Here is a 27155-nt window from a genome sequence, read left to right as displayed (position 1 = left end):
GTGATTGCTCAGGTGTTTTCAAAGGTTTTGGTCTTTGTAGCCTTCACATTTCCAAGGAACACAAGCGGTGGCATGCTCATCTCCCCTGGGCTTGGGCCATCAAAGCCCTCCAAAGAAGGGTGAGGTTGTCAGTTCTTGCCTTGTAGTGCAGTTGGGTGTTCCTGTTCCTGATGCAAGGTGAGAACAGTTCAGTGATGCCTGGCAACCCTGGGAACCAGAACAGGAATGGCTTGAGGAGGCATCTGAGGGGGTTCCCTCTTCAGTGAATCCCTTAAGTCATGCCATACACAAACCAGGCTAAGTGCGGGCAAGACCTGCACCCCAGAGAACTTGGGAGGTAGAGTGACATGGCTGGGTAAGGTTGGCCTCTATCAAAGTGACCTCTCAGCACAGACAAAAGTTGTTCTAGGTCTGATAGATGAAATTTTAAGTAATAGTTTCAGGAGTCTCCCACCCACCACACCAGATGATCTGTGCTGTGCTGCTGTCAGAAGGATTTCTGCTGTTCAGAAGGATTTGCAGTGGTCACACTCCCCCAGTGGCAAGAGAGCATGTTGGATGGGATGGGACATAAGGCAAATGACAGAGCCTGGGGCTTCTCTGGTTCTCACAGAAAATCCCATGAGCTCGTGTCAGTTCCTATGCAGATCCACTGGGTGAGGACAGTGCTTTTCAGAAGGAATGTGAGTGAGCCATAGACTAGCCAGACAGACAGGTCAGGGAGGCAGCTAAACTAGCCCTGTTCTTGGCCCCAGGACTCAGCACGGTGGTTCTGGCACTTGGAGGGCCAAATCAACTGCCCCAGCTTCAGCCTGGGTATTGCCAGCAGAGCACAGGCAGGGACAGGTACCACAGAGAGCCTGTCTTCCCCTCATGCTGCCTCAGGGCTTTACCTGAGATTTTGCCGTTTTCAGCACAGCCCCTTGTCTCTCATTAGTGGCTGCTATGCTAACAGGATGCTGGAGGGTTGAATGCTGAGCAAATCTGAACTAACCACTTGCTTCGTAGAAACCGCATGACATCCTGAGAGGCTCTTGCTAACCGATGCAAAAGGATTTGCTTTGAACTTTGGGGTTTTATTCAAAGTTAAATTCAGCACAGCCAGGTGCAGACAGGCTCTCAGGCTCCTGACAAGCCCAGACACCACACAGCTTTGACTGGAGTCATTGCCCTGGGGCTGAGTGCCAGGCAAGGAGGTCACATAATGCTGTCCCTTGGATGTCTTTCTGCCTTACAGCATCATGTGTGCAGTTTGCACATAGCACAGTCCTGAGCTACATGATGAGTGAATCCCATTTGCAGAAGGAAGTGGCCTTTTTCCTGAGCAATGCTCCTTCTCCACTGTGCCTATGCCAGATCAGTAGGAACTGGGGAGTTCAGGTTCTGTGTAATTTTCTGGAGTCACTCAGTTGATGTGTGAAAGATTTCAGGGCAAATCTCACAGTTCCTCAGGCACAAATGGCAGAAAAATTTAAAATCTGGCTTTGGTCTTTACTTCTCTGTCCTCGTTAGCTCTGTTATTGCCTGGTGCAGTACAGGTAGGAAAGCCAGGTAGCTTTCAGAGATACAGCCATTGCTAGCAAGCCCTGAAAATATTCTTTTGACGCTCACTTGCAGATGACAGGAACCCTGGGAGCGTAAACCCAGTTATTTTCCGCCCCATGGAAGAGGGAGTCAACATAGATTTCCCCAGCACCATACACTCGATCGCCCAGTTCCTAAACTCCACGCGGGAATCCCGGGACCCCAGCATGTACACCCAGCTGGTGGCCACTTTGGCCTTTACTGCCGAAAAAGCCAAGTTTGCCACTGGAAATGAGCGGCAAGAGTGGATGGACTTGTTCATTGACACCTTCAAAATGGTGCACAGCGAGATTGTGGGAGACCCAGAGACTGTGCTAGGGCTGTGCTGAGACCTCTCTTGGGGGTCATGTGGAGGCAGAGGCTGAGTGGAGGTGGAACTCATCGCTTCTCTGTGGCAGAGGGGACAGCACAGGGGAGATGCTTTTAGTTCAGGAGAGACAGAGGCAGTAGAATAGCTTGGTTGCATTCAGCTGGGCACAGGACACAAGGAGCAGTCCCCTCCAGCTTGGCCAGCATGATGGCTTTCCCCAGAAATGCCAAGGCATGCTCTTGCTCTGCCTGCTGCTTTTTTGCCAAGAGACTAATGATGCATTTTCCCCACGCCTTCCTACATATGTCCTTGCTGATCCCCCTCCAAAGCATCTTCTGCATCCTCACTCTCAGTTACCACAGGGTCTCTCTGAGTCCTGCAAGGCTGACTAAGCAAGGTGCATCTCTGCTCACCCCAGTGTCTCTGTAGAACCCCTCAGGGGCAGCTGGGGGTGTGGAGGGAAGGAGCAAGCAGGATGGGAGAGGGAGCAGCCCTCCCTTTCCATTGGGAGCGCTGACAGCTGGGCAGTGTGTCCCTCAGAAGCTGTGTGGGCTGCCCAGGCTCTTTTCTCTGCTTGTACATTTGTGTTTTCTCTGTCATAATCCACAACATGTACCTGTCCATGTACAAAAGGCAGATATTCTGTCACGTAGGGCCAGGTGGTCCAAAGCAAAACTCCTTGACTGATGTGAGTTGTTTAAAAGCAAGCTCGATGTAGTAGACCCTATTCAATCTACACCCAGTGCTGCTTTGGCTCAGAGCCATCACCTGCTCTGCAGGTATGTGTGTTTAGATGAGGCTTGGTATCTCCATCCGTTCAGCTGCCCCTGGTTGCACAAAGTCAGGCAAGCAAGTGCCATTCCCACCTCCAGTTTAACTGCTCTCAAGTCTATTTAGGGGTACTGGGATTTTATTAGGGGTACTGGTGCGCAGACACCGGAGTAGAAGCACTTACTCTGACTGACATGGTATTATTGCAATAAAGTATACTGAGTAAACGTCATATTTAATGGGCAGAAGGGAGGTGTGCCTTCTTCAGGAATGTGGCTGTAATATTTCCAGCTGTAAAAAGTGGAGACAGTTGCCAAGCTCAGCCATGGGATTTGCCTGCTTTGGACTTATTGCAGTATTCCCCCACGGTTTCAGCACTTTTTCTTCCCAGGGACAAGTTGCTCAGAGAACCCTGCTGCTATCAGTGTAGAATAGAGGGAAAAGAGTTCTGAGGGCTTTCTGTGATGTGATCGGTGTTTTAGGTGAAAGCAAAAAGATCAGCCTGTGCCTGACTCTGGTCATAATTCACATATTCCAGATAGTCTGTGCAAAGCCAAACTCCCTATTCTGTTTTGATTTTTTACCCCAAAACTAGTGTGACTTATCCTGCTGGGATGCAGGACTGAACTCAGAGTAGTTAAGCTGCTCCATCCATGATGCCAGAGGGAAAGCTCCCAAACTCCACTGATTTGAAAAGATCTCAGGGCTGGGACATTTTGCTGAACAAAGAGAATTGGGGAAGATTTCAGCAAAGGAGTTGTTGATTTTATTTAGTTTCATCACACAGTAGCCAGTTATTCCTTACAAGCTATTGGAAACAAAGTTTTTTACCTCTCAAAAACCTTCAGCTCTTTAGAGGTGTGGAGAAGGAGAAAATGTCTCTGCATGAGGAGTGCTGTGCTTGTCCTTGTTAGAGGCAAATGAGTGGAGTGGTTTTTTTGCATAATCCTAGCTAATCCCTCTGATAAAATCAGATGGACTTCATCACAGTAGCAGTTCCTTCAGTGGAGCTCTTGGGCAAAGGAAGGACAGATAAGGAGCTGGGTAAAGGATGGTCCATGCCTCCCCAAAGACACAGGAGGGGCTGGGAAAGGGAGAAACTCCAAAAAGGTCTTGGAGGTCAGTCTCCCCCTCACTTTGATCTCCACTGTCAACACTGAAAAAGAATAGAGGAAATACAAGTTCCTCAGGTTTTAGACGAAGCAGGAAGGTGATGTGAATGGGTGGTGTTCCTCTGCACATGCCAATGGCAGAAAAATCAATTATATTTCTGCTTATTTGTGCTGCCTTTGTTAGACATCCTCAGCTGTGAGCTACAGGCATTCATGATCCACATGAGAAGGACCAAGCACCAGTTAAATGCATGACAGGAAGATTTTGGCTGGCCTAATTCACGGTGGTGCCTTTGAGAGCTTCTCTTGCAGTTAGGGTGAGAATCTTGCTGCAGGAAAGGGTGCTTGGGTCCTCAGTCTCTCAGAAATGGGAACAAGCTGCGACCAGAGCCTGACACTGAACAGGACAAACCCAAGGCTTTGCTGCCTCACATTGCCTTGGGATAACTCATATGTAAAGATACCTTATCAAACAGCTGGAAGGCAGCCCTCTCCAGCTGTGAGGGCTGAGCAGTGAGTGGAACGTGACTCGTGTCAGATGTACACTGTGCTCTCACTGAAGCTCCATGGAGTGATGCTGCCCTCTGCTTAGCCAGGAGCTCTTCAGGCTTGCTTGTCATCTCAAAAAACATGTGGGCAGGCCTTGGGGGAGGCTGTTAACACTGCCCCAACAATGCACAGCCCCTGCTCCCAGCTGCTTTCACAGACCCTCGTGTAGGTGTTGTGCTGTGTGGTTGTAAGGGGGATTCCTTCCTGCCTTTCCCCCTCCACGGCTGCTCAGAGCAGGTGAGGACCAGGAGTGCAGGTGCTGCCAAGGGGAGGTGTCCTTGTGGCAGCAGTGCCTGCATACCAGGAACTGCATCATCAACATGCCTTTACACTACATTTTTCATGGAAGAGTGGGCAGAGGTGAGTACGTGCCTTTATTGCTTTAAAAGAGGCAGGGTAACAAGTGAGAGGACAAAAGGAAATGGCCTCAGGTTGCACCAAGGGAGATTTAGATTGGGTATTAGGGGAAATTTCTTCACTGAAAGGGCAGTCAGGCACTGAAACAGGCTGCCCAGGGGAACAGTGGAGTCATCATCCATGAAAGTGTGGTGCTTAGGGATATGGTTTAGAGGTTAACACAGGAGTGCTGAGTTAATGGTCAGACTTGAGGATCTCAGAGGGCTTTTCTAACTGTACAGAATCTGTGATTCCTTGATTCTGTGCTGAACCCAGGCATAGCACTGTTCAGCACTAGGGAAGCTTTTTGTCAGGCTGGATTCGCTCATAGTGTGGAAATTTAATCTAACATTACACTCCTACCCTCAAAATTACCCCCTGTTGCCACAAATGGATGCTCAAGGTGGGGCTGCTCCAGAAGCTCCTAATCCTTGCCAGTCATGCAACACATCATGGCAGCATCTTTGGGACTTCACCCTTTTGAGATTCAGTCTCAGAGCCATAGAACTGCTTGAGAGTGCTATGGGCATTGCCCTGCTGCCAGCTCAGGGGCAATTGCACTGAATGCAACACACATAACTACAGAAAAGGAAGTAACGGTCCCTGACTATAATCTGACTCCAAAAATGGCTACTTTCTTCTCCTTTTTGTTTTTTCCTGAGTTTATTCACTGCATATATTCATATATTCTATATGGTTGGATTGAGCTTGGAGCCACCTGGTCTAGTGGAAGGTGTCCCTGCCCTTGGCAGGTGGTTGGAATGAGATGAGCATTAAGGTTCCCTCCAACACAAAACATTCTGAGATTCTCTGATTTTTGATATATTTTATGTTAAGAATAACTCTGACAGTACACCACTCTCCCAAAGTAACTGAGAGGTTTCCAGGTGCTGCTTGCCATTAATCTCTGGATATTCCTCTCACAAATAAGAGCTGGAAATTGATGTAGGGCAGTGGGTGTAATTCTGGGACTTAAATTCACAGACCTGTCTAGCTTCATGAGGGTCTGCCATCAGTCTCAGAATTAACATTCATTAAGTGCCCAGTAGCTGAGGGCATCAAAAGCAAAGCTCCTACATTTCGAGCTGTAAAGACGGGCTTTGGCAGCAGCGTTGGGCTGGTTCTTCTTTGGACAACGATGCAGAGAGGCAACTCCAACCCAAATTGTCCCATAGTCTTCTCATCCTCCCAGCTCCTGTCTTCTCCCTGCAGAGCTTGCTGTAGCCCAGTGCACCCAGCGCCCTGTTGACGTCGTCTTCTTGCTGGATGGCTCAGAAAGGATTGGGGAGCAGAACTTCCAGAGCGCCCACCGCTTCGTGGAGGACGTGGCCCGGCAGCTGACGCTGGCCCGGAGCAACAGCGACAACATGAACGCCCGGATTGCACTGCTGCAGTACGGCAGTGAGCGGGACCAGAATGTGGTCTTCCCACTGACCCACAACCTCACTGAGATCTCCAACGCCCTGGCACAGATCAAGTACCTAGACTCATCCTCCAACATCGGCTCAGCCATCATCCACGCCATCAACAACATCGTGCTCAGCCCAGGCAATGGGCAGCGACTTGCCCGGCGCAATGCCGAGCTCTCCTTCGTCTTCATCACTGACGGCATCACGGGAAGCAAGAACCTGGAGGAAGCCATCAACTCCATGAAGAAGCAAGATGTCATGCCCACAGTGGTGGCTCTGGGGAGTGACGTGGACATGGATGTCCTGCTGAAGCTTGGTCTGGGGGACCGGGCAGCCATCTTCCGGGAGAAGGACTATGACAGCCTCTCCCAGCCTAGCTTCTTTGACAGGTTCATTCGGTGGATTTGTTAAAAGGGCACACACACAATCCTTCTCTCACTGATATACACACCCCTGATATTACCTGTTGTATTTTCTTCCCCCTGTGTGGTTGCTAGCCCAGATGAGCTGTCCTCTGGGTCCTCCATTCTAACCAAAATCCAGAGCTCTTTTTTGATTTTCTTCTTTTTGATGATGAAGAGTCATGTATCTTACATTTATGGTGCTAATTAAACCCCACATCAAAGCAGCATACAGAGCCATATGAAGTACTTCTGTAAAGATTTATACACACCAAGCCATGACTTGTGTATGTACTGTAATCCCAGGAGGGCTTATCAGAGATGCAGCAAACCTTTACAGAGTAGCAGGACCAATGAATAACTCTAGTTTTCAAAAACTCTCAGTATCTCTCAGTGCATCTTGCTCCTCCTTTCTGATGGTGTGAGAGGTTTTGCTGCCTTCCACAGATGCTCCTTTGGGGGGGCTTATCTATCTTAAATCTTGCAAATCATCTCTAAGATCTTTATTTTCCTGTGGGCCATACCTGTCTTGATTCCTTCTGTCATTCTGCCCTTCATCAGAACTGCTCATCTATTACTGCACTTGAAATTTCAGCTGAGAGGGGCAGCATGACTCCCAACATCTGGACAGCCACCAGAGCTGCCTCCCAGTCATCCCAGTGTCCTCAAAACATCCAAACATTCCTCCCACCGTTATCTGCTGAGGAATGCCCAGATTTGAATTTGAATTGTGTTGTCCACAAAAATAAACAAACCTTTTTCACCCTATCCTGAAAAAGCCTTTTTTTTCTGTAGTTGTGGGGATTTTTAAAATTATTTTCAGTGAACAGCTGATTCTCCTGGTTTCAAGCTGGTAAACCCACATAATCATGGAATCACAGAATGGTTTGTGTTGGGAGGGAACTGAAACACTATCTCATTCCACTCCTCCTGCAATGGGCAGGGACACAGATTTCTCCAAGCACTGGTCTTGAATACCTCCAGCTGTTCATGCTCCTCATCTGTTCATGGGAGAATCCCTCTGCCATGGTGCACTTTTTCCTATAAATTATTACCCTGGCATGGAAGATGGCAGCCCACATAATTACAGCATCCCCCAGCCACTCCCTCTGCTACACCTGGGAAGGCTCACACAAAATGTCAGGAGTTTTATGGGATCCATGTTAGCAGCCAGCATCATTGCCTGGGAAAAAACACACGGACACCAGCAGATTGGAAAACAGCATGTGATGACTTTCAGCAGGCTCTCCCAAAAGACAGAGGGTGGAAATGTTGTCCATTGACTCAGAGATTCTAGGTCAAAGGATTTAGAAGCTACACACAAGGAAAATCACTCAGCAGGTAAAACACTGCTCCAAGGGGAAGGGGGAGGAGGTGAGCAACATGCAGGGGGTTCCCACGAGGAGTCTGGCCTCATGTTCTGCTGATCACCACGGAGCAGGTGGGACATGCCAGACATTCAGTCAGAGTCAGAGCTGCTGCTTGAGCTGCTTGAGCTGCACGAGCCACCAGAGGGCTGGGGAAGAGAAAACAACTTTAGGACAGCAGGGAAATGAGCCTCTGTCACAGCATTCCTCAGAGGGGTTAGTGACACTGTGATGGCTGCCCCATACTGTGGGAGGGCTGGAGGGTTTTTATGATTTTTTACAAGGCTCTTAAGGTCAATAAGGGAAATTCCAGAAAGGTCTTGCTCACTGCCAGCAAGGACCAGCGTCACAGCAGATCACTTCCAGAGCTGTTTCCCAGTGAGAGGAGCTGCTGGTACGATTTGCTTGGGAAACACTTCCACCTCCAATGTTGGAAGTGGGGCCTTGTTTAGCAGTTCCTTATTCAGACCTGCTCAGGATGGTGCCCATCCCTGGAATGGTATTTTCTGCAGAATCTACTCCAAGCATAGGGAATTGCTTCTCCTTTTTTGGGTTTTTTGTGAGTTTTTTTGTTTTTAAGGGGGAACCAAACAGTTCCTCTGCTGCAAGACATTGAGTGAATGTCCATTATGGAGGCACAACTTGCACTCAGGTGAGCAGGACAAAGTCCTGGGATTTAATACACTGCACAGTGCACCCCAAGCAACCCCTTTAAACAGCTTCAAAGAATTTCATGGATTGCTTTTCAAATTATCCACTTAATATGACTCATTCTTGCCTATTTATTAATCTAATGATTTTTCACATCTGAAAAAAGCCACTGAAGTTTGGGCAGCTTGCTCCAGCCACTACAGGGTAGGAGAGGAGAGTCCCAGCTGCTCAGGCCGGATGCTGTGGTATGGGGAGGGGGTTCAAAGGACCACAGCAGAATTAAGGAAGGGTTCACTGCTGTCCCACTCTTACCTTCCCTTCATGGTGCTTGCCGTGCTTCTTCTTATGGTGTTTCTTATGGTGCTTCTTATGGTGCTCCTGGTGCCCGTGGGGATGATGCCCCGACGGGGGGTGCCCGTGAGGGTGCTGGCCAGGTGGGGCAGGGCACGGGGGGCAGATTGCCACACCACCAGGGTGGGGACCAGGGTGTCCCGGAGGGGCAGCAGGACAAACTGCAATGCCACCAGGGTAGGGAGCTGTGCCAGGACCACGGTATCCTGGAGGGGCAGGAGGGCACACTGCCAGGTATGGTTGTGGTGGGCCTAGGAAGAAGAGGGGGCTGTTAGTGGGCAGAGACAGGCTCTCCCCAGACAGACAGCACAGGGAGCTGGGCCCACCCCAGTCTATCTCTTCCTCACAAAGGACACCCCATACTCCTTTGGGATGCAGGTAAAACCCCCCAGGTGTCTGTGGCCATGGCATAGAGCTCCCCTCTAAGCCCTGATGGCTACCGCAGCCCTGTGGTACCCGCAGCCCTGCCTGGCCCCACGTCCCCTCACCTTGGTTGGGGTCACACATCCTCAGTAGTCTCAAAGCTGCAAGGGAAGGACAGGCATCATCAGTCACCTCCTGCCATGGGACATTGCCAGGCCAGCAGCTGGGACCTTCTCCTCTGTCCCACATTTCTGCCCCCAGCACAGGAACCATGCTTGCTTCCCCAAGTGTGTCATCCCCCCACAGACTGCTGTGGGGTTGTCCTGTCCCTTTGGTGACAACACCAACCCCCAGAGGGACTGTCCCCCACTCCATGCAACCCCAAGGCGCAGGCCTGTGGTTTCCATTGTTAACAGCAATAAACCCACACTGGCCCAGCCTAGCTGCCAAGCTCATGTCCTTGTGGGCTGTAAGGGACTGGGGACACATCCTGTGTGCAGAGCCAGCCACGGGGACAGTGCACCCTGACCCACAGGTGTCCATGCTCCCACTGACCCCATGCTCCCCCATTGCCCTGCACTCACCAAACCTGTGGAAAAGTTCCCAGAAGAGGCAATGCTGGCAGCACTCGGGATCCCTGTCCTCGGCACGGCTCTCCCGGCTGTCGGCACCCGTTAAATAGCGGGGCCCTGCCCCGGTGAGCTGGGGCGCGGCAGGCAGGTGTGATACCGGAGCGGTGACACCGTGCCATCACCATGGGCACGCAAGAAACGTCAACACACCACTCCCAGCCGGCACAAAGGTCCCACAGGGATAATAAACACAGGCGATGGAGGGCAGTGATTCCAGCTCCCGGCGTCAAGGGGCGGATGGAGTGAGTCAGTTGACCCTGCCATGAACCCTGGCTCGGTGCTCCCCGCTCAGGCAGTGCCCAGGAACAGGGGTGACCCTCCCATAGACTGGGCTGTGGGACAGCGGGATGCAGGGGCCAGACACTGCTCAGGGTGCTGCCGCGGTGTGCGGTGGAGGACACAGTATCTGCTGTCACACCCAGTCCACAGGGACAGGAAGCAGGGCTGGATGCCCGGATTTTCATGTTTTTGTCTTGGAGGATCTGTGAGAAGGGTGCAGGGTTTCTCCCATCTCAACCCACCCCATCACCCTGCTAATACTGCTGATGGTGCCTCATGTTTGGCAGAGCTCCCTTCCCAGACACAACAGGCTGGAATTGTCACGCACAGCCTGAAAGACACCTGGCAGAAAGGGACTGTGCCTGGTCTTGCCCCAGATCTCGGGTGGGAGGGTGTTTCATGGCAGTTTTTGGACACAGGGACTGTGCCAGGTCAGGAGGTGCTCATGCACAGGGATCTCCTTGCAAGCAGTGCCACAGGGATCCTGCCATCCCTTCTGTTGGAATGACTGTGGTCCCAGGCACCACCAACCCAGTCTGGCCCAGGGATGGGAGGATGGAGCCTGGGGTCCAAGCCCCAGGCAGCAAAAATCCCCCTTGTCCAGGGAAAGGCATAGGGATATGATGCTGGCTGTGCCTAGAGAGCAGCTCTCCAGACATGGATACCAACACAGCTTAGGCAGGGACAAGAGTATTTCCCAGATGTATTTGCCACTGCAGAACCCCCAGAGCACTCCCGAGCCCTTCTCAGGCCACCCGCTTGTCCAGCAGCGCCAGCACGACCGCCGAGCCTTGCTTCGCCTCTTCCAGCAGCCCGGAGACCTTCTGTGACATCTGTGTGGGGACAAGGTGCGTCATTTGCCACTGGAGAGGCCACAAGAGCCCTCCGCCGAGCACCCCACACCGGCGGCGAGGGGCGTGAGGGGTCCCCCGGCGCCACCGCCCCTCCGCCCTCAGCCGCGCCGCCAGGGGGGGCCCGCGCGTCCCGGCTCACCACGAGCTTGAACTTCTCGTCCGTGATGTCCTTGAGGTTGATCATGACATTGAAGTAAGCTCCGAACACCGCCGCTTCCAGCATTTTGGCTCCCACCTGGGAAAAGTCGGGCTTGCGAGAAGCTCTCCTGGTGAACCAGCTCCACTCCACGGCGCTGAGGCAGGACTCCCACCCCGCACCTCCCACCAGCATGCAGCGCTTTCCAGTCTGTTAGTGTTCTCAGGAAATGGCTGCCAAAGAATTACTGGGTGGAAACCACTGGCCAGCTTTAAAAGCATAGCTGGAGAGACATCCTAGAGGTCAGGACACGAGGGAACACCTTGGAGGGCAAGTGTGTGAGCTGGGGCCGTACCTGGATGTCAGATTTGCAGGCCAGGTTGCAGTGTCGTGCCAGCTCCTTCAGAGAAGGCCAGAGCCCAGTCACCTTCTCTGCCAGGCCATAGGGCACCCCCACGGCCTTCTTCAGCCCCTGCTGCATGGCAGCCATGCGCCTGGGAGGGGGGACAGCCCTGGGGTGAGTGCTGGCCAGCTGTGACCCCTCAGTGAGCCAGTCCCCACCAGCCCAGCTCACCTCTCCCGTTCCTCAGGGGTGTTCTTGGGCAGCTTCATGGCTTCCTGCAGGCAAAGAAAAGCAGGTTTGCTGCTGTCACCCAGACCGTGCCTTGCACTGGGGGTCAGGACAGACCCCATAGCTTCCGTGCTTTTGCAAACCTCCCTTATGGAACCTCCCTCTTCCCCTGGCCCTGGCTTTAGCATCCCTGGAAGCATTCAAAAAGCAAGCAGACGTGGCACTTTGCCATATGGTTTTGTGGGCATGGGTGTACTCAGTAGAAGGTTGGACTTGATAATCTTGGAGGCTTTTTCCAACCTTAATGATTCAATGATTCTAAGATCAGAGCTCTGTTCCTAAGGAATCCAGAGGGCAGCAATCCCAGTCCTCCTCCCAGCTTGAAAGCCCTCCTGTTTCCCTGCAGGATGCCTCTGCTGGGACCTCACCATGTAGCTGCTGAAGGCATGGGAGTCAGCATCCACCATGGCCACCAGCTCCTCCATGGCCTGGTGGAAAGGGGGAATCAGCTTCCTCATGATGGGGTCCAGGTCCTCAAACTGCCGCTTCCCGTAGCTCATCAGCCCCACCATGCTGCCCAGCGCTGCTCCCTGCCAGGGTAAATCCTCCAGTAGGTCACAGTGCCCACTGCTTCCACCATGCCAGCTCCCCCTGGCACACCCAGGACCCCCAGGCTTCCATCTCGGTGTGGGGCACTTACCAGGGCTCCTGCAGCTGCAGACACGGAGCCTCCTCCGGGTGCTGCCGACCTCGCTCCAACTGCGTGCACAAAGGCACCCAGTGGCCTGGCCACCAGCCCCCCGTCCACCTCTCCTGCCTCCACCAAGTACCTGCAGCACAGGTTATTTAGAGGCCTCCATGTGCAGGGACACCACCACCACCCAGACCCTTCTCACCCAGTACTGCCCTCTCCAGCATTGACCCTGTGAATGAGTAGGGGACTAATCAAAAAAAAAAAAATAACACAGTCTGAGGGTCAGTGTAAGAACTGGGGACCCCATGGGGGACAGCTGGGGAACACAGGTGGTGTGGGGGTTGCTCTGCATTAGGCAGGCTGGGCTGATGCAAACAGCATTTGGTGGGACAGAAACACCCCTGCAGCCATGGCCTGGCAGGGGTGACAAAGACTTCGCCTTGTGGGTGGATTTCCCTTCCTTTCCCCCTACAGACTCATGTTGTACACTGGATGCTGCAGCATGTGAATCAGAGGCAGTGAAATTTTGCATGAGGATAGCGTAAGGAATTTAACATTCAAATCTGGCCACAAAACCTGCTCCCACTGCCTGCTGAAACAACCTGGAGTTCCCCCACTCCATGTTCACATCCATTAGCATTTGGGAGCAGAGGCCACCCTGTTCCTGCACAACACTCAGCAGAGATGTCCACAGGCCATGAAGAGGAGTTGGGAGGCATCACTCCCAAAACAAGCTGAGTGCAGGATGCAGGCAGCAGGATCCCCCCATTCAGGCAGGAATGGGCACCATGACAAGCAGGATACGGGTCCTTACTCGATGATGCGCTCCCGGGGGTGAAATGGAGACAGGGAGTCCAGACCCAGCCGATTGACCACCTGCAAGGAGAAGCACTGCTGCGTCAGCCCTGTCACATAAGTCCTGCTGCATCCTCATTCCCCACTGCTAATTAACCATGGGTGAGTCAGCGCTGGGACTGGGCCAGCACCCAGGGAGAGGACAGCTGGCACCACCAGCCCATCCCAGACTCAGGGGCAGTGTGCAGTCACCTCCAAATGACTGGGAACTGTACCGATAAATCATTAGCTTGCTCTTATCTAGCACGTTCCCCACAGGCTGGAAAAGTCCCTCCCTCCTGCAGTGGAACATCAGAGCCTGTCTCCTCCTTTCCAGCTTACTCCCTGTCCTTGGACAGCCTCCCATAATGCCACACACTGTCCTTCAGCTCTGGGGATACCTTCTTCCCCTTCTGTTCTCCATGCAGGCAAGACAAGCAGCTGCTACCCACACTCTGTCCTCATGGGTTGTGGTTTCTGCTTCCTGTGCACCTCGGCATCCTCAGCACAATGAAGCAACTTGTCCCACTTGCTGTCCCCCCTCCAAAATCCACCCTGGAGACAAGTGTCATGCCTGGGGCCTGAGAAGTCCCAAATCTCTGCTCAGTACCACTTTGGGAGGCTGGTGGGGGGTGGGATGTGTCTCTCTCATGATCCCATTCTTGTGCTGGTAGCAGGAGAAGCCACATTACCAGCCTGATCTTCTGTTCCTCCTCCAGGATGAAGAGCTTTTCCTTCTTGATGTAAAACTCAGCTGCATCCAGCATGGCCTTCTTGGGAATGAGCCCCACCAGCTGGGAGCCCACCACAGGGAGATTCAATTCCTGCAAAGGACATCAGAAATGTGATTTTCCTCAGAGCCCTGCTGCCACTACTACCCCAGCCTGGTGGTCCTCATCCCTTCCCAGGACATGGGGAGTTCACAGAAATGCTTTCAACAGAGGAGTTGGGGGCTCACAGCAAGTGTCTAAGTTTCTGGGGGTTCTGTGCTATTCAGCACTTTGGCTGAGCTAAGAATGAGAGAAACCAGAACCTGACCTGAGGGTGGGGAAGAAAACTTGGTGGGAGACATCCTCTGGGAAGGCCCCTCGTGAACAAGCACCCTAGGCCACCCACCTGTGCATCTCGGCAGATCTCCTCGTAGACAACGTGGAGCGGCGTGGTCTCAAAGTCCAGCAGGTTTGTTGAAACCTGGGCCATGTTCTCTTCCTCCAAATACCAGCCAATGCCCTGCACCTTCTTCAAGCGCCCGGGCTGCCAACAACTGCCACATTCAGGGTACAGCCCAGGAGGCATGTGGACAGGCAGGTGTGCTCCTGGCATGCCCATGCTCCTGGGGTACCTGGTCAGGGCCACGGCCCTGCTCGCGGATGTTGAGGGCGATGCGGTGAGCCAGTTCCTTGGTGCATAGCAGGTTGATGTTGTACGCAATAAGGAAGGTCCGGGCACCCGTCACTGTAGCCCCCCACCGGGGCACAAAAGTTGGGGGCCCAAAATCAGGAGACCACTCTGGTTTTGCAAGCTGGGAAGGAGGGAGGAGAGCTTGTGGGCTGGCACTGCCCAGGAACACATGCCACTCTCACAAGGAGGGTATCTCCCTCCCCAGCTCGAATCTGCCGTGACCACCTGTGTCACCAGCTCCTCTCAGTGCAAAGGGACTACGCCAGCCCCCAGCATGCTCCCTGAAGCCAGGGAAGCACAGGTCAGGTCTGCTCAGCCTATGCCACCACCAGGCTCACCTTCTCGGGGAGTGCCTCGTACTCCCCGGCACGGATGGAGGGCAGGGCTTTCCTGCTCTCGTCCCGTGCCGCTGCTCCATACAGGTAAACTGCAAGACACAGCCATGGATGAGCACTGCCAGGCAGGGGCTGGCACTTTCTCCAACAGTTGGAATCATGCAGGGTGGGATGGAATGTGGAGAGGTTCCTGGCCCCACTCACCAGGCACATTCAGCTCTGCTGCCAAGCGCTGCCCGAAGATATGGGCACAGGTGACACACTCCTCCATGCTGACATTCCTTACTGGCACAAAGGGGCAGACATCCAAGGCTCCCATCCGAGGGTGCTCACCTGGTGGTGAGGCAGATACAGGAGTGGGAGGTGGGAAGAACCAGCAGACAAGGAGGGAGAACAACACTTTCCCACACTCTTACAAACTGGACACCACTGCTCTGAGAAAATCATAGAATCACAGATCCACCAGGATCACCGAGTCCAACCCCTGGCCCTGCATGAGGCAGCCCCAACAATCCCACCATGAGCTTGAAAGCATTGCAGACACTTTTTAAACTGTGTCAGGCCTGGGGCTATGACCACAGTCTCTGTTCCAGTGCCATGCTTGGTACCAGCATCACAGCAGGCCCCTCTGTGCCAGCACAGTCCTTGGGCCTCTCCCAAGCTCACCTGAGTGTCGGCTCATGTCAATGAGCTGCCCAGCCACACGGGCTGCGCTCAGTGCCCCTTCCACCACGGCCTCAGGGGACCCCACAAAGGTGTAGACAGTGCGGTTGGTGGAGGCACCAGCATCCACGTCCAGCAGCACACATCCTGGTGTCCGGGAGATGGCCTGTGCCACCGCATCAATCACCTGCCAGACAGCAGATGGGAGCAAGGGGGCTGAGATGACTGGGGCTGCACAACAGCCATGGCTTTTCAAGAGAGAGGATATCTCAGCTCTCCCCCTTCCCACTGGTGTTGAGGTTGAGGATGACACCGCGATCAGTTGGGATGCAGCCCTGCACAAGCATCCCGCTCCCACCCAGGGGGTTTGGGGCACCCCTGGATCCCCAAACTTGCCATGGTGGGGGAGAGACACCTGGCTGCTGCTGCATGTCACAGAGCACCACCACAAATTGCTGTTCCTGAGGATACATCCACCTACCAGCTTCCCAACACATTTGGCTTTGAAAAGCCTCTTCGCTGGAGGAGGCTGTGTTTTTACAGCCATGTTGGGTTTGCTAAACTCTCCTGCCACTGGCAGAGCCAAAGTTCAGTTGAAGGCTGATGCCCAGGACAGACTCCATTAACCCAGCCAGCATCTTTTGGCACAACAACTGCAAGCAATATTTCTCTGCAGGGGTACCCCAGACCAACCCCAGACCTGTTGCTACAGCAACCCGCAGGCAATGGTGGAGGAGGTCTGAGTCCGAGCTTCTCACCGAAGTGCCATAAGGGAGCTGAGGCTACCTTTAGGCATTTTGGCACTAACCAGGTAGTGAAAGGTGCACGGCTCTGCAAAGGAGGCATGGCAGAGTCTAGCAGTGTGTACTGCCTTGCAGGGGGAAACCTGGCTGTCAGCACCCTGGTGCCACCCACCCCTCAGCCCTTCCGTGTACTCCCTCACCTCTTTGTTATTCCCCTCTGAGAAGTTGGGAACGCATTCCACGAGCTTGGCCATGGTCCCACGGTCTGCTTGCACCTCTCAGCCCCCAGCCCCAGTCTTCACGCCCTGGAGGTTTCCTGCCCTTTTCCTGTCCCACTGCGGAGCAAAAGCCTCTCAGCAGCTGACCCGTTGCCTCTTTTGCAAGCCAGAGTTTCTCATTAACTGAATCGATATGTGGCCAGGGGACAGAAAGGGACTTGGATAAACACCATGGTACTGGCCGTGCTTGGAGCAGCTTCGGGCACAAGGGTTCTGCCAGATGGCAGCACACACCAGCACCAATTAATGGATGAAGGAAAAAAATCTGCTGCAATCAGCAAGATGCTGTGATTGCCACATCGGACAGCCAAGTTACTGTAATATGATCACCATTCCCAGTGGAAGGGACAGCACCTTGCAGGATCTTCACCATGGATACCGGGTTAAATCCATCGCTGTGAGCAGGATTCAAACCTGCGTAAGGAATCCCTATTGGATTTCGAGTCCAATGCCTTTACGCCTTGGGCATCACAGCCCCGGGCCCCGTAGAGGAGGAGACATCCTGGCGCCGGGCTGGACGGCGCCACGTTTTCTGAGAAGCGGAGAAGTGTCCGGGATGTCTCGGGACAGAGGGGGGGGTGCGGGGTATATATAACGCATTCCGGCTCGTTGGTCTAGGGGTATGATTCTCGCTTAGGGTGCGAGAGGTCCCGGGTTCAAATCCCGGACGAGCCCTTCTTTTTGCACACACACACTCCTCACCACACTGCAAACTTGGCCTCACATCCCCGCTCCACACCTCCGCCCCGCCCGCCACTGCACACAGCCCACGCAGTCCTCACACACCTGCACTAGCCCCCTTACATGGCCTCTGTGCCTGCTAAATCACCTCCCTGCTCTGCCTCGCACTTATTCCCCCTGTTCCAGCCCCCTCACCAGCCCACTGGCACCTCAGGGACCCCCAGTGCCTGCAGCCCTTTTCCTCACCTAGGGCGGCAGGGGAAGGCAGCAGACACAGGGATTTTCCCGGAGGAAGGAGAACGCCTAGGCACAGGCTGTGGCAGGGGGATGTAGCTCAGCGGAAGAGCGCTTGCTTTGCATGCAAGAGGCCCTGGGATCAACCCCCAGCATCTCCATGTCCTTTTGCCTCCCCACACCCCACCCTGATTCATACCGGGCCACCAGAGACTCCTCCCCCCAAAACATCCCTGGGGCTGCCTGGGAGCGCGTCTGACCTGGGATTGCCTCCTGGCACCCCAAGGCAGGCAGCGAGAAAATGCCCACAGAGATTTCCCTCCCTACCCAGGTGCTGGAGAGTGTGGAGGCACCCAGTGTCCCTTTCCCACAGGGCTCACGGTGTCTCTTGAGGGGACCGGCCGGGTGGCAGCGGGGCACTGGGTGCCCAAAAGAAGGGCTCGTCCAGGAGCTGAACCTGGGACCTCTCACATCCTAACAAAGAAACAAATCTTCGTGCAAGAATCATACCCATAGACCAACGAGCCAGGGTGCATCATTTGCCCCGCACCCCCCTCTGGCCCAGGGCACCCTGGACACTGCCTGGCAAAATGTCACTCCATGTACACACTGCCACACGGGGCCCTGCCTGCACAGGGACACGATGCACACGCACCTGTACAACCCCTTACAGCCCTTCCACACCTCACACACGGCACCAACTCACATTTCCCACACTGCTCACTGCACTCCCTCCCACCTCCCCCCGGCACCGCAGGACCCCATGCACAGACAGCAAAGGCAGCCCATGCACTGACAGAAAAGGCAGCCCATGCACTGACAGCAAAGGCAGCCCATGCACTGACAGCAAAGGCAGCCCATGCACTGACAGCAAAGGCAGCCCATGCACTGACAGCAAAGGCAGCCCATGCACAGGCAGAAAAGGCAGCCCATGCACAGGCAGAAAAGGCAGCCCATGCACTGACAGCAAAGGCAGCCCATGCACAGACAGCAAAGGCAGCCCATGCACAGGCAGAAAAGGCAGCCCATGCACAGGCAGAAAAGGCAGCCCATGCACTGACAGCAAAGGCAGCCCATGCACAGACAGAAAAGGCAGCCCATGCACTGACAGCAAAGGCAGCCCATGCACAGACAGAAAAGGCCACATGGTGGTCTGGTCTGGTACCTCATGGCCACAGCAAGAGGCACCTCCCTGCTCCTAGAGTGTGAGATGCTGCACAGTGCCCCGGCTGACCAATTGGGCAGCTCCAGGTGATCCAACAAGGGCCCCACATGGCTCCTTGCACACTCCACTCCCATTTTGTCACCACATGGTTTCCTCACTGGTGCAACTGCAGATTTCCTCTGGCAAAGTCTCTGGCATCTGGATCCTTAAAGCAATTCAATCATGGCACAGGAACACAGGAGCAGCTCAAGATGGTGAGTCTGGGAAGGAACTCCAAACTAAGGTATCCCCACCTCAGCATCCCAGGGCCCCTCCTTGCCCTTGTACAGGGAGATACGGCTCAGTGAGAGAGCGCTTGCTTTGCATGCGAAAGACCCTGGAATCCACCCCCAGCATCTCCATGTTGTTTTGCCTTACCAGACCCCTCTTTGCTGGATGCAGGGCTGCCAGAGCTCCCTAAGAAAGGCCTTGGTGCTGTGTCCTGGCACCTCAAACCTGTGTAGAAATGCCCCAGGCTCTTTCCCTCCCTGCCCGGAGGATGCAGGGCACTGGAGCACTTTGTTTTCCGTCCCCACAGGTCTCGGGGTGCCTCTACAGGTGAACATCGGTGCTGGGAGGAACAGCTGGGACGGAGGGCTGGTGATGTCCAAAACGTCTTCTGGGAGCTGCACCAGGCAGGGTACACTGCTCTTGCAGGGATGTGGGACAGGGCGATGAGGAGGCATCCACTCAGCAAGATGGGAAACTGTTCCACCTCCCCATTCCACTTCCCTCACTATCTTTTTTCCTCACCTCTCCCAGGTGTGCAAAACCTGGAAGGATCCCGGGTGTGCCACTGACCTGAGGCCATCATAGTCCCTTGCCTGGGGCACTGAGCTGGTCCTGAGGGAGGAGTAGCAGGGCTTCTCTGTCTGCCAATTACCTTGTCATATCAGCTTCTCCCAGGAGCCCCAGCGAGGGCACCCCAACACTCCAAGCGTGGGAATCCAGGTGTTGGGTAAAATCCATCGCTATGCCCAGGAATCAAGCCTGCGCAGGGAATCCCTATTGGATTTCGAATCCAAAGCCTTCACCCCTCGGCCATCACAGCCCCGGGCTCCATGGCAGGGGAGACACCCTCGTGGCGGGCTGGAGGGCACCACATTTTCTGAGAAGCGGAGAAGTGTCCTGGATGTCACGGGACAGAGGGGGGGGTGCGGGGACTGTAATATGCATTCCGGCTCGTTGGTCTAGGGGTATGATTCTCGCTTAGGGTGCGAGAGGTCCCGGGTTCAAATCCCGGACGAGCCCTTCTCCTTTTTTGGGCACTTGTTGCTGGGTTTTGGACACGCGTCAGGCGATGTTGCCTTGCACAGGGGCACGAGGGGGCCCCTATGGCCCAGCCGTGGCCGGGATTTGTCCCCTCGTGAGTGGAGAAGGTGCTGTCGGGGCAGTGGGGAACTGCAGAGTGTGGGGTCCGTGCTGCCATTTCGGCCGCGGGTGGGAGGCACAGCCGTGGTTCAGGGGAATCTCCTTTTGGAAAAGTCTGATGTAAAAGGAGTTTATCATCGCCGCCTCGTGGAGGAAATGGGAAAAAAAATTGCAAAACAACTGGAGATGCTGGGGATTGAACCCAGGGCCTCTTACATGCGAAGCAAGCGCTCTCCCACTGAGCTACATCCCCTGTTGTAAGGCTGGTAGGGAAGACATATTCTCCTGGCACTGGAGGGGTCGTGTTTATGTGCCAAAAGTAATGTTAGCGGAATGAGAGGTGTTACAGCCACTCCACGGGACGCTGTTCACAGGAAGCTGGGGGATGGCGAGGGCTGATCATTGCGCACCTGGTTAGCAGTGAGCAGCAGGGGTGCAGTCACCGAAGAAGGAGCTGCCCTAACAAAGGGTTGTCTCCAAAGCTGTTTTTTAGCCCCTTTGGTTGACCCCAAAAAGGAGGGGTTATATCCACAGTAGGATTTATCCAGGAGTTAAACTCAGGATCTCCTGCACCAAAAGTGCAAGACACCTATCCCTACACCAACAATCTGAAGTGCTGCACCCCTTTTGCCTCCCCAGCCCTACAGTTTGGATTTCAGGATACAGCTGAGGCTATGCTTTTCCCCAGCACACCAACAGCCTTGAGGAAGAATATCCAGGCCAGCCATGCCAGGAGGCAACTCCAGGGCCTTTTGAGGGGACTCTGGCAGCTCTGCATCCAGCAGGGGAGAGTCTGGGGAGGCAAAAGGACATGGAGATGCTGGGAGTTGCTCCCAGGGTCTCTTGCATGCAAAGCAAGCAGTCTTCTGCTGAGCTACATCCCCTGCCCCAGCAGCACTTTGCTGCCAACCCTTGAGGCTCCATACTGCCTGCAGGAATTTGCCAAGCCAGGATGTGGGACTAGGCCTATTCCAATCCATGTCACAGCTCCACAGATCCCATGTGGCTTTGGGGGTGAACCAGCTGTGGGTGCTGGGTAACCAGCAAATCCCCCCATCTGCTCTTTTTTCCCAGGTCCCATGGGGGTCAGCAAGGTGTTGGTGCTCCTATGGGTGCCATGGGGACACAGCTGCAGAGCAGGACATGGGGAATTTTTCAGGACACAGTTCCTGAGGGTTGGACTGTACCTGTGCCTGTAGCTGTGCTGGGGTGGGAAATGAGCTGCTGCAGGAGCCCCAGCTGCTGGGGACCTCCCTTCACACATGGAGAACAGTGCAAAGAGATGATTTTTCAACAGCAGCAAGCCTCCAATGCCAGTTGTAACACATGGCTGTGCCAGAGCAGATTCCCTGCATCCAACCCCCCTGAGCTGACCGAGGGGAACTGGGAGGATGGTTCAGCCACAGCCTTTCATGTCACAGAGGGGTGGAGGGGAGCAGGCAGGGGAAACACTGCACCTCATGATTTCCAGGTCTCGTAACCCCCCCCAGATACCCAGCTCCTTCAACCCCACGTAACCAGCACTGACAGGAGCTACTCCACACAGCAATAACTACATCACCCTTCTCTCTGGTATGCAGACACCTCTCAGCAAATGTGAATTAACAGCCCTGAAATGTTTCATCAAACAATTCTTGAGTTTAAAACTGATATTTCCTCCCAGGACTATGCAAACCATCGGGATCTGGGCTCTGCTTTCATTGCACTCATCCCAGTCTCTCCCTGAGGGCTGCTATCCACAGCAAAAGCTCGGAGCAGAAGAGGGTGTAGGACAGCCAGGAGCAATGTCTGCTGGTGCTGTGGGCACTGGGTGACACAGTGCTGGTGGAGCCAACAGGGCTGTGGGATGCAAGTCTTGTGAGCCCCATTCCCACAGGGAGCACTAGGAGGGCCAGACCAGGATGCCTATGCCTTTTAATTTGCCTACTTCTTCCCCCATGACTCAGACATGTGGGCAGCCTGTTATTTTCCTGTTTTATGGGATCTCCAGCCCTGGGGAAGAGCCAGAGCCCTTGGCAGAGCCACTGCCTGTCTGGCTCCACGGGTGTGACAGGGAGGACACCCTTAGCCCCTGCACTGTGCTTGGTCCATGGTTGTCTGGGGTGGGATATCTTCAGTGGTGGCCTCTCCTCCCTCTTATCCTGTCTGTGCAGCCGCTTTCTCTTCCCTTCCTCAGTCTGCAAGATTGCTCCAAGTTCCATCCAGCCTGCTTTGGACACATCCAGGGACTGGCCCCACAAGTCCATCTCTGTCTGCCATGCCTGCAGACTTCCAGCTCCAGGGGCTCTGTCTCTCACCTGGCTGGCTCCAGGTGTGTCCCAAAGTGCTTTGGCCAGCAGTCCTTGCCCCAGTGATGGAGATGAGGGATGCTGCCTGTTGATGCAGCTCACTCTCGCAGCATTGCCCTCAGCCTGGTGCCCCAGTGCTGGTCTGAGATACACCTTTTGCAACCCAGTTAAAAGCACAGATGGTGAATCTGTCTCTTCTTCCTCTCCCACTGCTGTGACACACCAGTTTTTGTCTCCTCACCTGGATGTGCAGAGAAGCTGTAGATTGATGTGCTGTGTTGACCAACCAATGACCCAGCCACCACCAATCCTTCCAGCCCCACCACCAGCACCATGCTGCTTGGGGCTTCCATAGTATCATAGAATATCCTGAATTGGAAGGGATCCATAAGGATCACCAAAGTCCAACTCCTGGCTCTGCACAAGACCCCAACAATCCCACCCTGTGCCTGAGAGCATTGTCCAAATGCTCTTGGATCTCTGGCAGCCTTGGGGCTGTGCCCATTCCCTGGGGAGCCTGGTCAGTGCCCCACTACCCTGTGGGAGAAGAACATTTTCCTAATCCAGCCTAACCCTCCCCAGCCAAAGTCTCCATTATAAATAGTCCCACTAACTTGTTCACAGGAATCTCCCCTTTTCCACACAGCTTGCTGTGCTAGTTCCTCCTCAAACCATGACTTCCCCTCTGCTTCCCACCTCATCCACCTCCAGGGTGGGAAGGTATCTGTCCTTCAGGAGCCTGAGGATACTGAGTGACCACAGGGAGAAGGTTTCCTCTGAGGTCATGAAGCAGCTGAGGAAAGATGGGAAGTGGGCATGAACCTCAACATGCATGGCCAGAGGGTGGCACCTGGGCTATACTGCAGGCTCTTCTCAAAAATGCTTCTGCTGCTTTGGAATGCCATAGGTAAGCAATGCTGGGGCCAAATCCCAAGACCCAGCTATTTCCCTCCATGTGCTTCTACCTGCTGACCATTATTTTTCATCCTTGTCCTGTTATGTAGCTCTGTGTTTCTCACTGGAGCCTTTGGCTGCATTGCCTCTACACAAACCTGTATTTAGGGCCTGATCAGCAGGTCAGGGGTGTCCTGCCTGGGGCAAGGGCTGGCTTGGGGGGGAAATGTGGTTAACTCAGGACTGCTCTTGAGCTGTGAGCCAAGGAGACATAGCTCCCATCTAGAGTCAAGGCTCCTGTAGGAGACAGAGTCCACAGACCCTCAGGATAGGGTGCCCTGAAAGGCACCAAGGTCCTAATTTCCTTGACTGTCTGCACTAAGACATCACAATTTTCAAATCAAATCAAGGAGCTGTGTAGATTTTTGGAGATGTTGGATTTTCAGAAAAAACTAATTAAAATCTGTATAACCTCACCAGTGGAGTCATTCAGTGCAAAGCTATATTAAAATGTCATTATTCTGATCACCTGCTCCCTCCTGGACTGTTTGGTGCAGCAGGCTTGGACAAGGCAGCTGCACAAGGTCCAGAGACCTACAGCTTCCCAACAAAACTTCTGCTGGAATTCCAGAGATTTTTGTAATTTTTTTTTTCCAAAATTTTGCATCCTATTTCTGCAGACAATTTCCAGAGCTGGGATAAAAATATCTGAGCAGTCCTTGGAGGGGCACCTCCCTTTTCCTGGTGCACTGGCTGCTGAACAATTGCCATGTAAATTTTCTCCAAATTAGGAGCACCTCTGCAAAGATCCCCTGAGCAATAAAACCAGTTGAGCTTGGTCAAAGGCTTTTGTTGACCAATAGGCTTTCAAGCTCAGCATAATGTCTCATTATAAACACTCACAAGCTTTTTGCAAATACTCCTATTCCTCCTTCCATCAGCTGAAAAGGTTCTGCCAGATGATCCATGGTATCTTAAAAAGCAGCTAGTGAGAGGCTTTACTCAATTCATGACATCTTCCAGAGACCTGTGTCCCCTATCCATAAAGCAATTATTGTCTCTTTCACTCTTCATTGTCACGCATTAAACACTGGGTGAGCTTGGCATAGGAGGCCCATCCAAAGGAGCCCATGTCTCAAGAATCCCACTTCTACTTTTTTTCCCTGACTCCACGTTCACACTCCTTAGCTCAGCCCCCCAAAACTGTTGCAAAATGCAGGGTAAATGACATTTTGAGCTGTCGAACCTTCTCAACTCCTTGCTGGGAACAGGCAATTCCCAGCTCCTTGCGGGATCAGGCAATAAAGTCTGCTCCTGAGGGAATTCCTCCCTGAGCAAGTGCTTGCCATGGGGCAGGAGGAGAGATTTCCAGTAAGAGAAAGTTGCCCTGGGACTTGTCCCAGCAAACCACACACTTCTGTCAGCACAGGGAAGAGCTGGGCAGCAGACACCCCTGTTTCATGTAAAACCCAAACCTCTCCAGCAGCAACAGCAGCTGCCTCCAGCAGCTGTGTTGTTCTGTGTTTTTCTGTTCTGTGTCACCCCTCCAGAACTCCTGAACAAGGAACAACAGAAGACTCAGGCTATGGTGTAGCAAGTCTTTAATGTGAAGGAGAGTGAATCAATTCAGAGTACAAGTGCGTTTCCAGCGCTCAACAAAGAAATAGTTAAACCCCACTTTGGGACAAGCTGATCCCTACAAGGTGTCCCCTAACCCCCCCAGCCCATGACTATCATCTGCCATCTACAGCCTGCTAGAAGCATTTATTGCCCAGCCAGCAGCAAATGTTGAGTAGAACATGGAAATATAAAGACTTAGTGAGATAAAGGTGTACAGAGGCATGGTCTGGATTGACGAGCTCACACAGCTCCCATCCTCCTGAGGCAACTGCCGGGAAACCCAGGGGCATCTCCTTAGTCCTCTTCCCCAGTCTTGGTCGTGTGCTTCGCTTGCCCTTCCTGACCACGCTGCTGGCTCGGGCGGGAGGAGGAGCCTGCAAGGGACACTCTACAGCCCGGTGCCCAGGCACAGCAGTCCCACCTTGCCCAGCCCCCGGGAGCCCACAGGGATGCCACAGCAGCGCAGGTAGCTCCCGACCGCTGCCGACGCCGTGGAGCCCACGGTGGTGTTCTGCGGGAACGAGCTGAGGATGGGCCCCGGCAGCGTGACCACGACCGTGGGGGGCTGGATGAAGGCAGTGGAGTCCCCACAGCGGCGGAAGCAGGGCTGGTTGCAGCTGGTGGCCAGGGGCCGGGGACCGCAGGAGGAGGGCAGGCACAGGTCGTAGCAGGACATGGCCCGGCAAGGATGTGCACCTGAAAACCAGAGCCAGGGTGTAAAGGCAATGCAGAAGCCAGTCTGTTCCTGCTGAGCCCGCACGCAATACCTCCCATAAGAAGAGGCATGGGAGAGTGAGCTAAAAGGATAGTTTGGATGGTTTAGAAACACCAAGGGAAGGCTTCCCCCTGCCATGCCCCATAAACCGCTCAGGAGAATGAGGGGAGTTTGGTTTGAGCTGCAGATTGGTCTGGGAAAGTCGGAGGGACCAGGTGCTGGGACCGGAGAGCAGACCCACTGCTGCTCCTAGCTGACAAGGAGCCTTTGGCAAGGAAGGTGCTCACAAGTTGCATGTGGTTGAAGCAAAACCCACTTAAATCAACACAACATGAGCTGATCCATCCCATTACAAAATATAAGGGACCTTTGATGCCCGTCCATACACAGGGACAGATTGATCTCTACAACCCAGGCATGTTCTGTTCTAATTTGTTTTTCTCCTTCAGCAAGGAAAATCATGCAGGATGCAACTGATTATGAGGCTGCAGACCCTGTAAGCCCTGCCTAATGCAACCCCTTGCGCTCTTCATTTTAGGGCAGAAATACACCCTTCCTCGATGTCCTGTTCAGCTGGAAGGGAGAGGTGGGGAAGGGGATGGAGCTTGTCTCAACTTACCCAGACGGAGGTGGCAGTGGCGGCAGCTGGAGCAGGTGGTGGGGCTGAGCACTGTCCTCGCTGTTTTATAGGGTGGCCCAGCCCCCCAGGGGAGCAGGTGTGTGTCTTCACCTGAAACTCCCCAACAACCAGCAGTTTTCTCCTGGAAAGCTCCCCCGACTGATTAAACAGTTCCCTCTTTCATCTCTCATGTTTTGCTTCCATGTAATACTGAGTAAGATTGAAATGATTCGGGCTACAGGCATTAATTACCTTCCTTCCTAAGGCCAGGGGACGTTTTAGGTTTGTATGCCACCAGGGAGGAGAGTGTTTCAGCAGAATTTAGAGCAGACGTATCCCCACCTTCTTCTCAGCACAACCAATTCAGCTCCCTGGTGCGCCTGAGGTGAGACCAGGGATGTAAACTGAATGTAAAGAACATCCATTAGGAGTGAAATTCCGCGCCAGGAGTCTCATGGATGGCAGGAAAGCTGGGGGCTGCAGGAGTGAGGATATGAGCTTTGTGGACACAGGAAGCTGACCTAGCCCAGCATGAGCAATTTGTTATGGGTTTGAATGCACTTAGAGGATTTTCCTTTTCTTTTGTTTGTTTGTTGGTTGGTTGGTGTGGTTTGGTTTTTGGTTTTTTGGTTTTTTTAATTATTCATCAAACCTGGGGTATGAGTCCTTCCTGCTTGGAAGGCACATCAGATTTTAAAAGCAAAGTGTTCCTGGGCTCTGAAGTCCACCCCCACAGGTGACACACACCTAAACTGGCTGATTTTGTGCAGAGAGCTGATTTCCAAGAGCCTTTCCATTCTGTTCTTTGGATAGGGTAGTAACAGTGAGCCAGAAGGTCACAGGTG

The 27155-nt window shown here is 53.6% G+C and overlaps 3 protein-coding genes and 4 non-coding genes across 9 annotated transcripts in view; 4 read left to right on the top strand and 3 right to left on the bottom strand.

Annotated features, from left to right (window-relative positions):
• Positions 1 to 27155, top strand: part of COL6A2 (collagen type VI alpha 2 chain) — a 375734-nt gene that overhangs the window by 17640 nt on the left and 330939 nt on the right. The window contains exon 28 of one of the 3 annotated variants that reach the window (XM_063399944.1): positions 5935 to 7300. The exons of 1 other annotated variant lie outside the window; for it this stretch is intronic. In XM_063399944.1, coding sequence (XP_063256014.1) covers positions 5935 to 6542 — 608 coding nt within the window. In that variant the 3' untranslated portion in view covers positions 6543 to 7300. One more of the 3 variants, XM_063399945.1, reaches the window with a different exon arrangement.
• On the bottom strand, positions 10145 to 16771 carry FTCD (formimidoyltransferase cyclodeaminase). The gene is made up of 14 exons (XM_063399948.1): positions 16607 to 16771; positions 15667 to 15850; positions 15205 to 15333; positions 15004 to 15092; positions 14607 to 14786; positions 14381 to 14518; positions 13957 to 14088; positions 13245 to 13306; positions 12437 to 12566; positions 12165 to 12326; positions 11740 to 11783; positions 11521 to 11659; positions 11169 to 11264; positions 10145 to 11008 (listed from the first exon to the last, which is right to left on the bottom strand). Exons 1-14 carry the CDS (start codon positions 16658 to 16660, stop codon positions 10922 to 10924), a joined length of 1626 nt encoding a protein of 541 aa, XP_063256018.1. The 5' UTR covers positions 16661 to 16771; the 3' UTR covers positions 10145 to 10921.
• Positions 17288 to 17359, top strand: TRNAP-AGG (transfer RNA proline (anticodon AGG)). The gene has a single exon. It is a non-coding gene; the product is annotated as a tRNA-Pro (tRNA).
• Positions 17689 to 17760, top strand: TRNAA-UGC (transfer RNA alanine (anticodon UGC)). The gene has a single exon. It is a non-coding gene; the product is annotated as a tRNA-Ala (tRNA).
• Positions 19983 to 20054, top strand: TRNAP-AGG (transfer RNA proline (anticodon AGG)). The gene has a single exon. It is a non-coding gene; the product is annotated as a tRNA-Pro (tRNA).
• On the bottom strand, positions 20356 to 20427 carry TRNAA-CGC (transfer RNA alanine (anticodon CGC)). The gene has a single exon. It is a non-coding gene; the product is annotated as a tRNA-Ala (tRNA).
• On the bottom strand, positions 24953 to 26388 carry LOC134551803 (beta-keratin-related protein-like). The gene is made up of 2 exons (XM_063399785.1): positions 26311 to 26388; positions 24953 to 25672 (listed from the first exon to the last, which is right to left on the bottom strand). Exon 2 carries the CDS (start codon positions 25650 to 25652, stop codon positions 25365 to 25367), a length of 288 nt encoding a protein of 95 aa, XP_063255855.1. The 5' UTR covers positions 25653 to 25672; positions 26311 to 26388; the 3' UTR covers positions 24953 to 25364.

The sequence above is a fragment of the Prinia subflava genome, chromosome 6, assembly GCF_021018805.1.
Source record: "Prinia subflava isolate CZ2003 ecotype Zambia chromosome 6, Cam_Psub_1.2, whole genome shotgun sequence".
Classification (NCBI taxonomy): Eukaryota; Metazoa; Chordata; class Aves; order Passeriformes; family Cisticolidae; genus Prinia; species Prinia subflava.
This window is presented reverse-complemented; position numbering and strand designations above follow the sequence as displayed.

What these genes read in the sequence shown, in the direction of transcription:
- LOC134551803 (XM_063399785.1), bottom strand. Translation starts at nt 25,652, where the DNA reads ATGTCCTGCTACGACCTGTGCCTGCCCTCCTCCTGCGGTCCCCGGCCC.
- FTCD (XM_063399948.1), bottom strand. Translation starts at nt 16,660, where the DNA reads ATGGCCAAGCTCGTGGAATGCGTTCCCAACTTCTCAGAGGGGAATAAC. An exon ending in TGACATGAGCCGACACTCAG is followed by an intron (nt 15,334 to 15,666) that starts GTGAGCTTGGGA and finishes CCTCACCACCAG; the next exon opens with GTGAGCACCCTCGGATGGGA. An exon ending in CTGCAGCTGCAGGAGCCCTG is followed by an intron (nt 12,327 to 12,436) that starts GTAAGTGCCCCA and finishes TTACCCTGGCAG; the next exon opens with GGAGCAGCGCTGGGCAGCAT.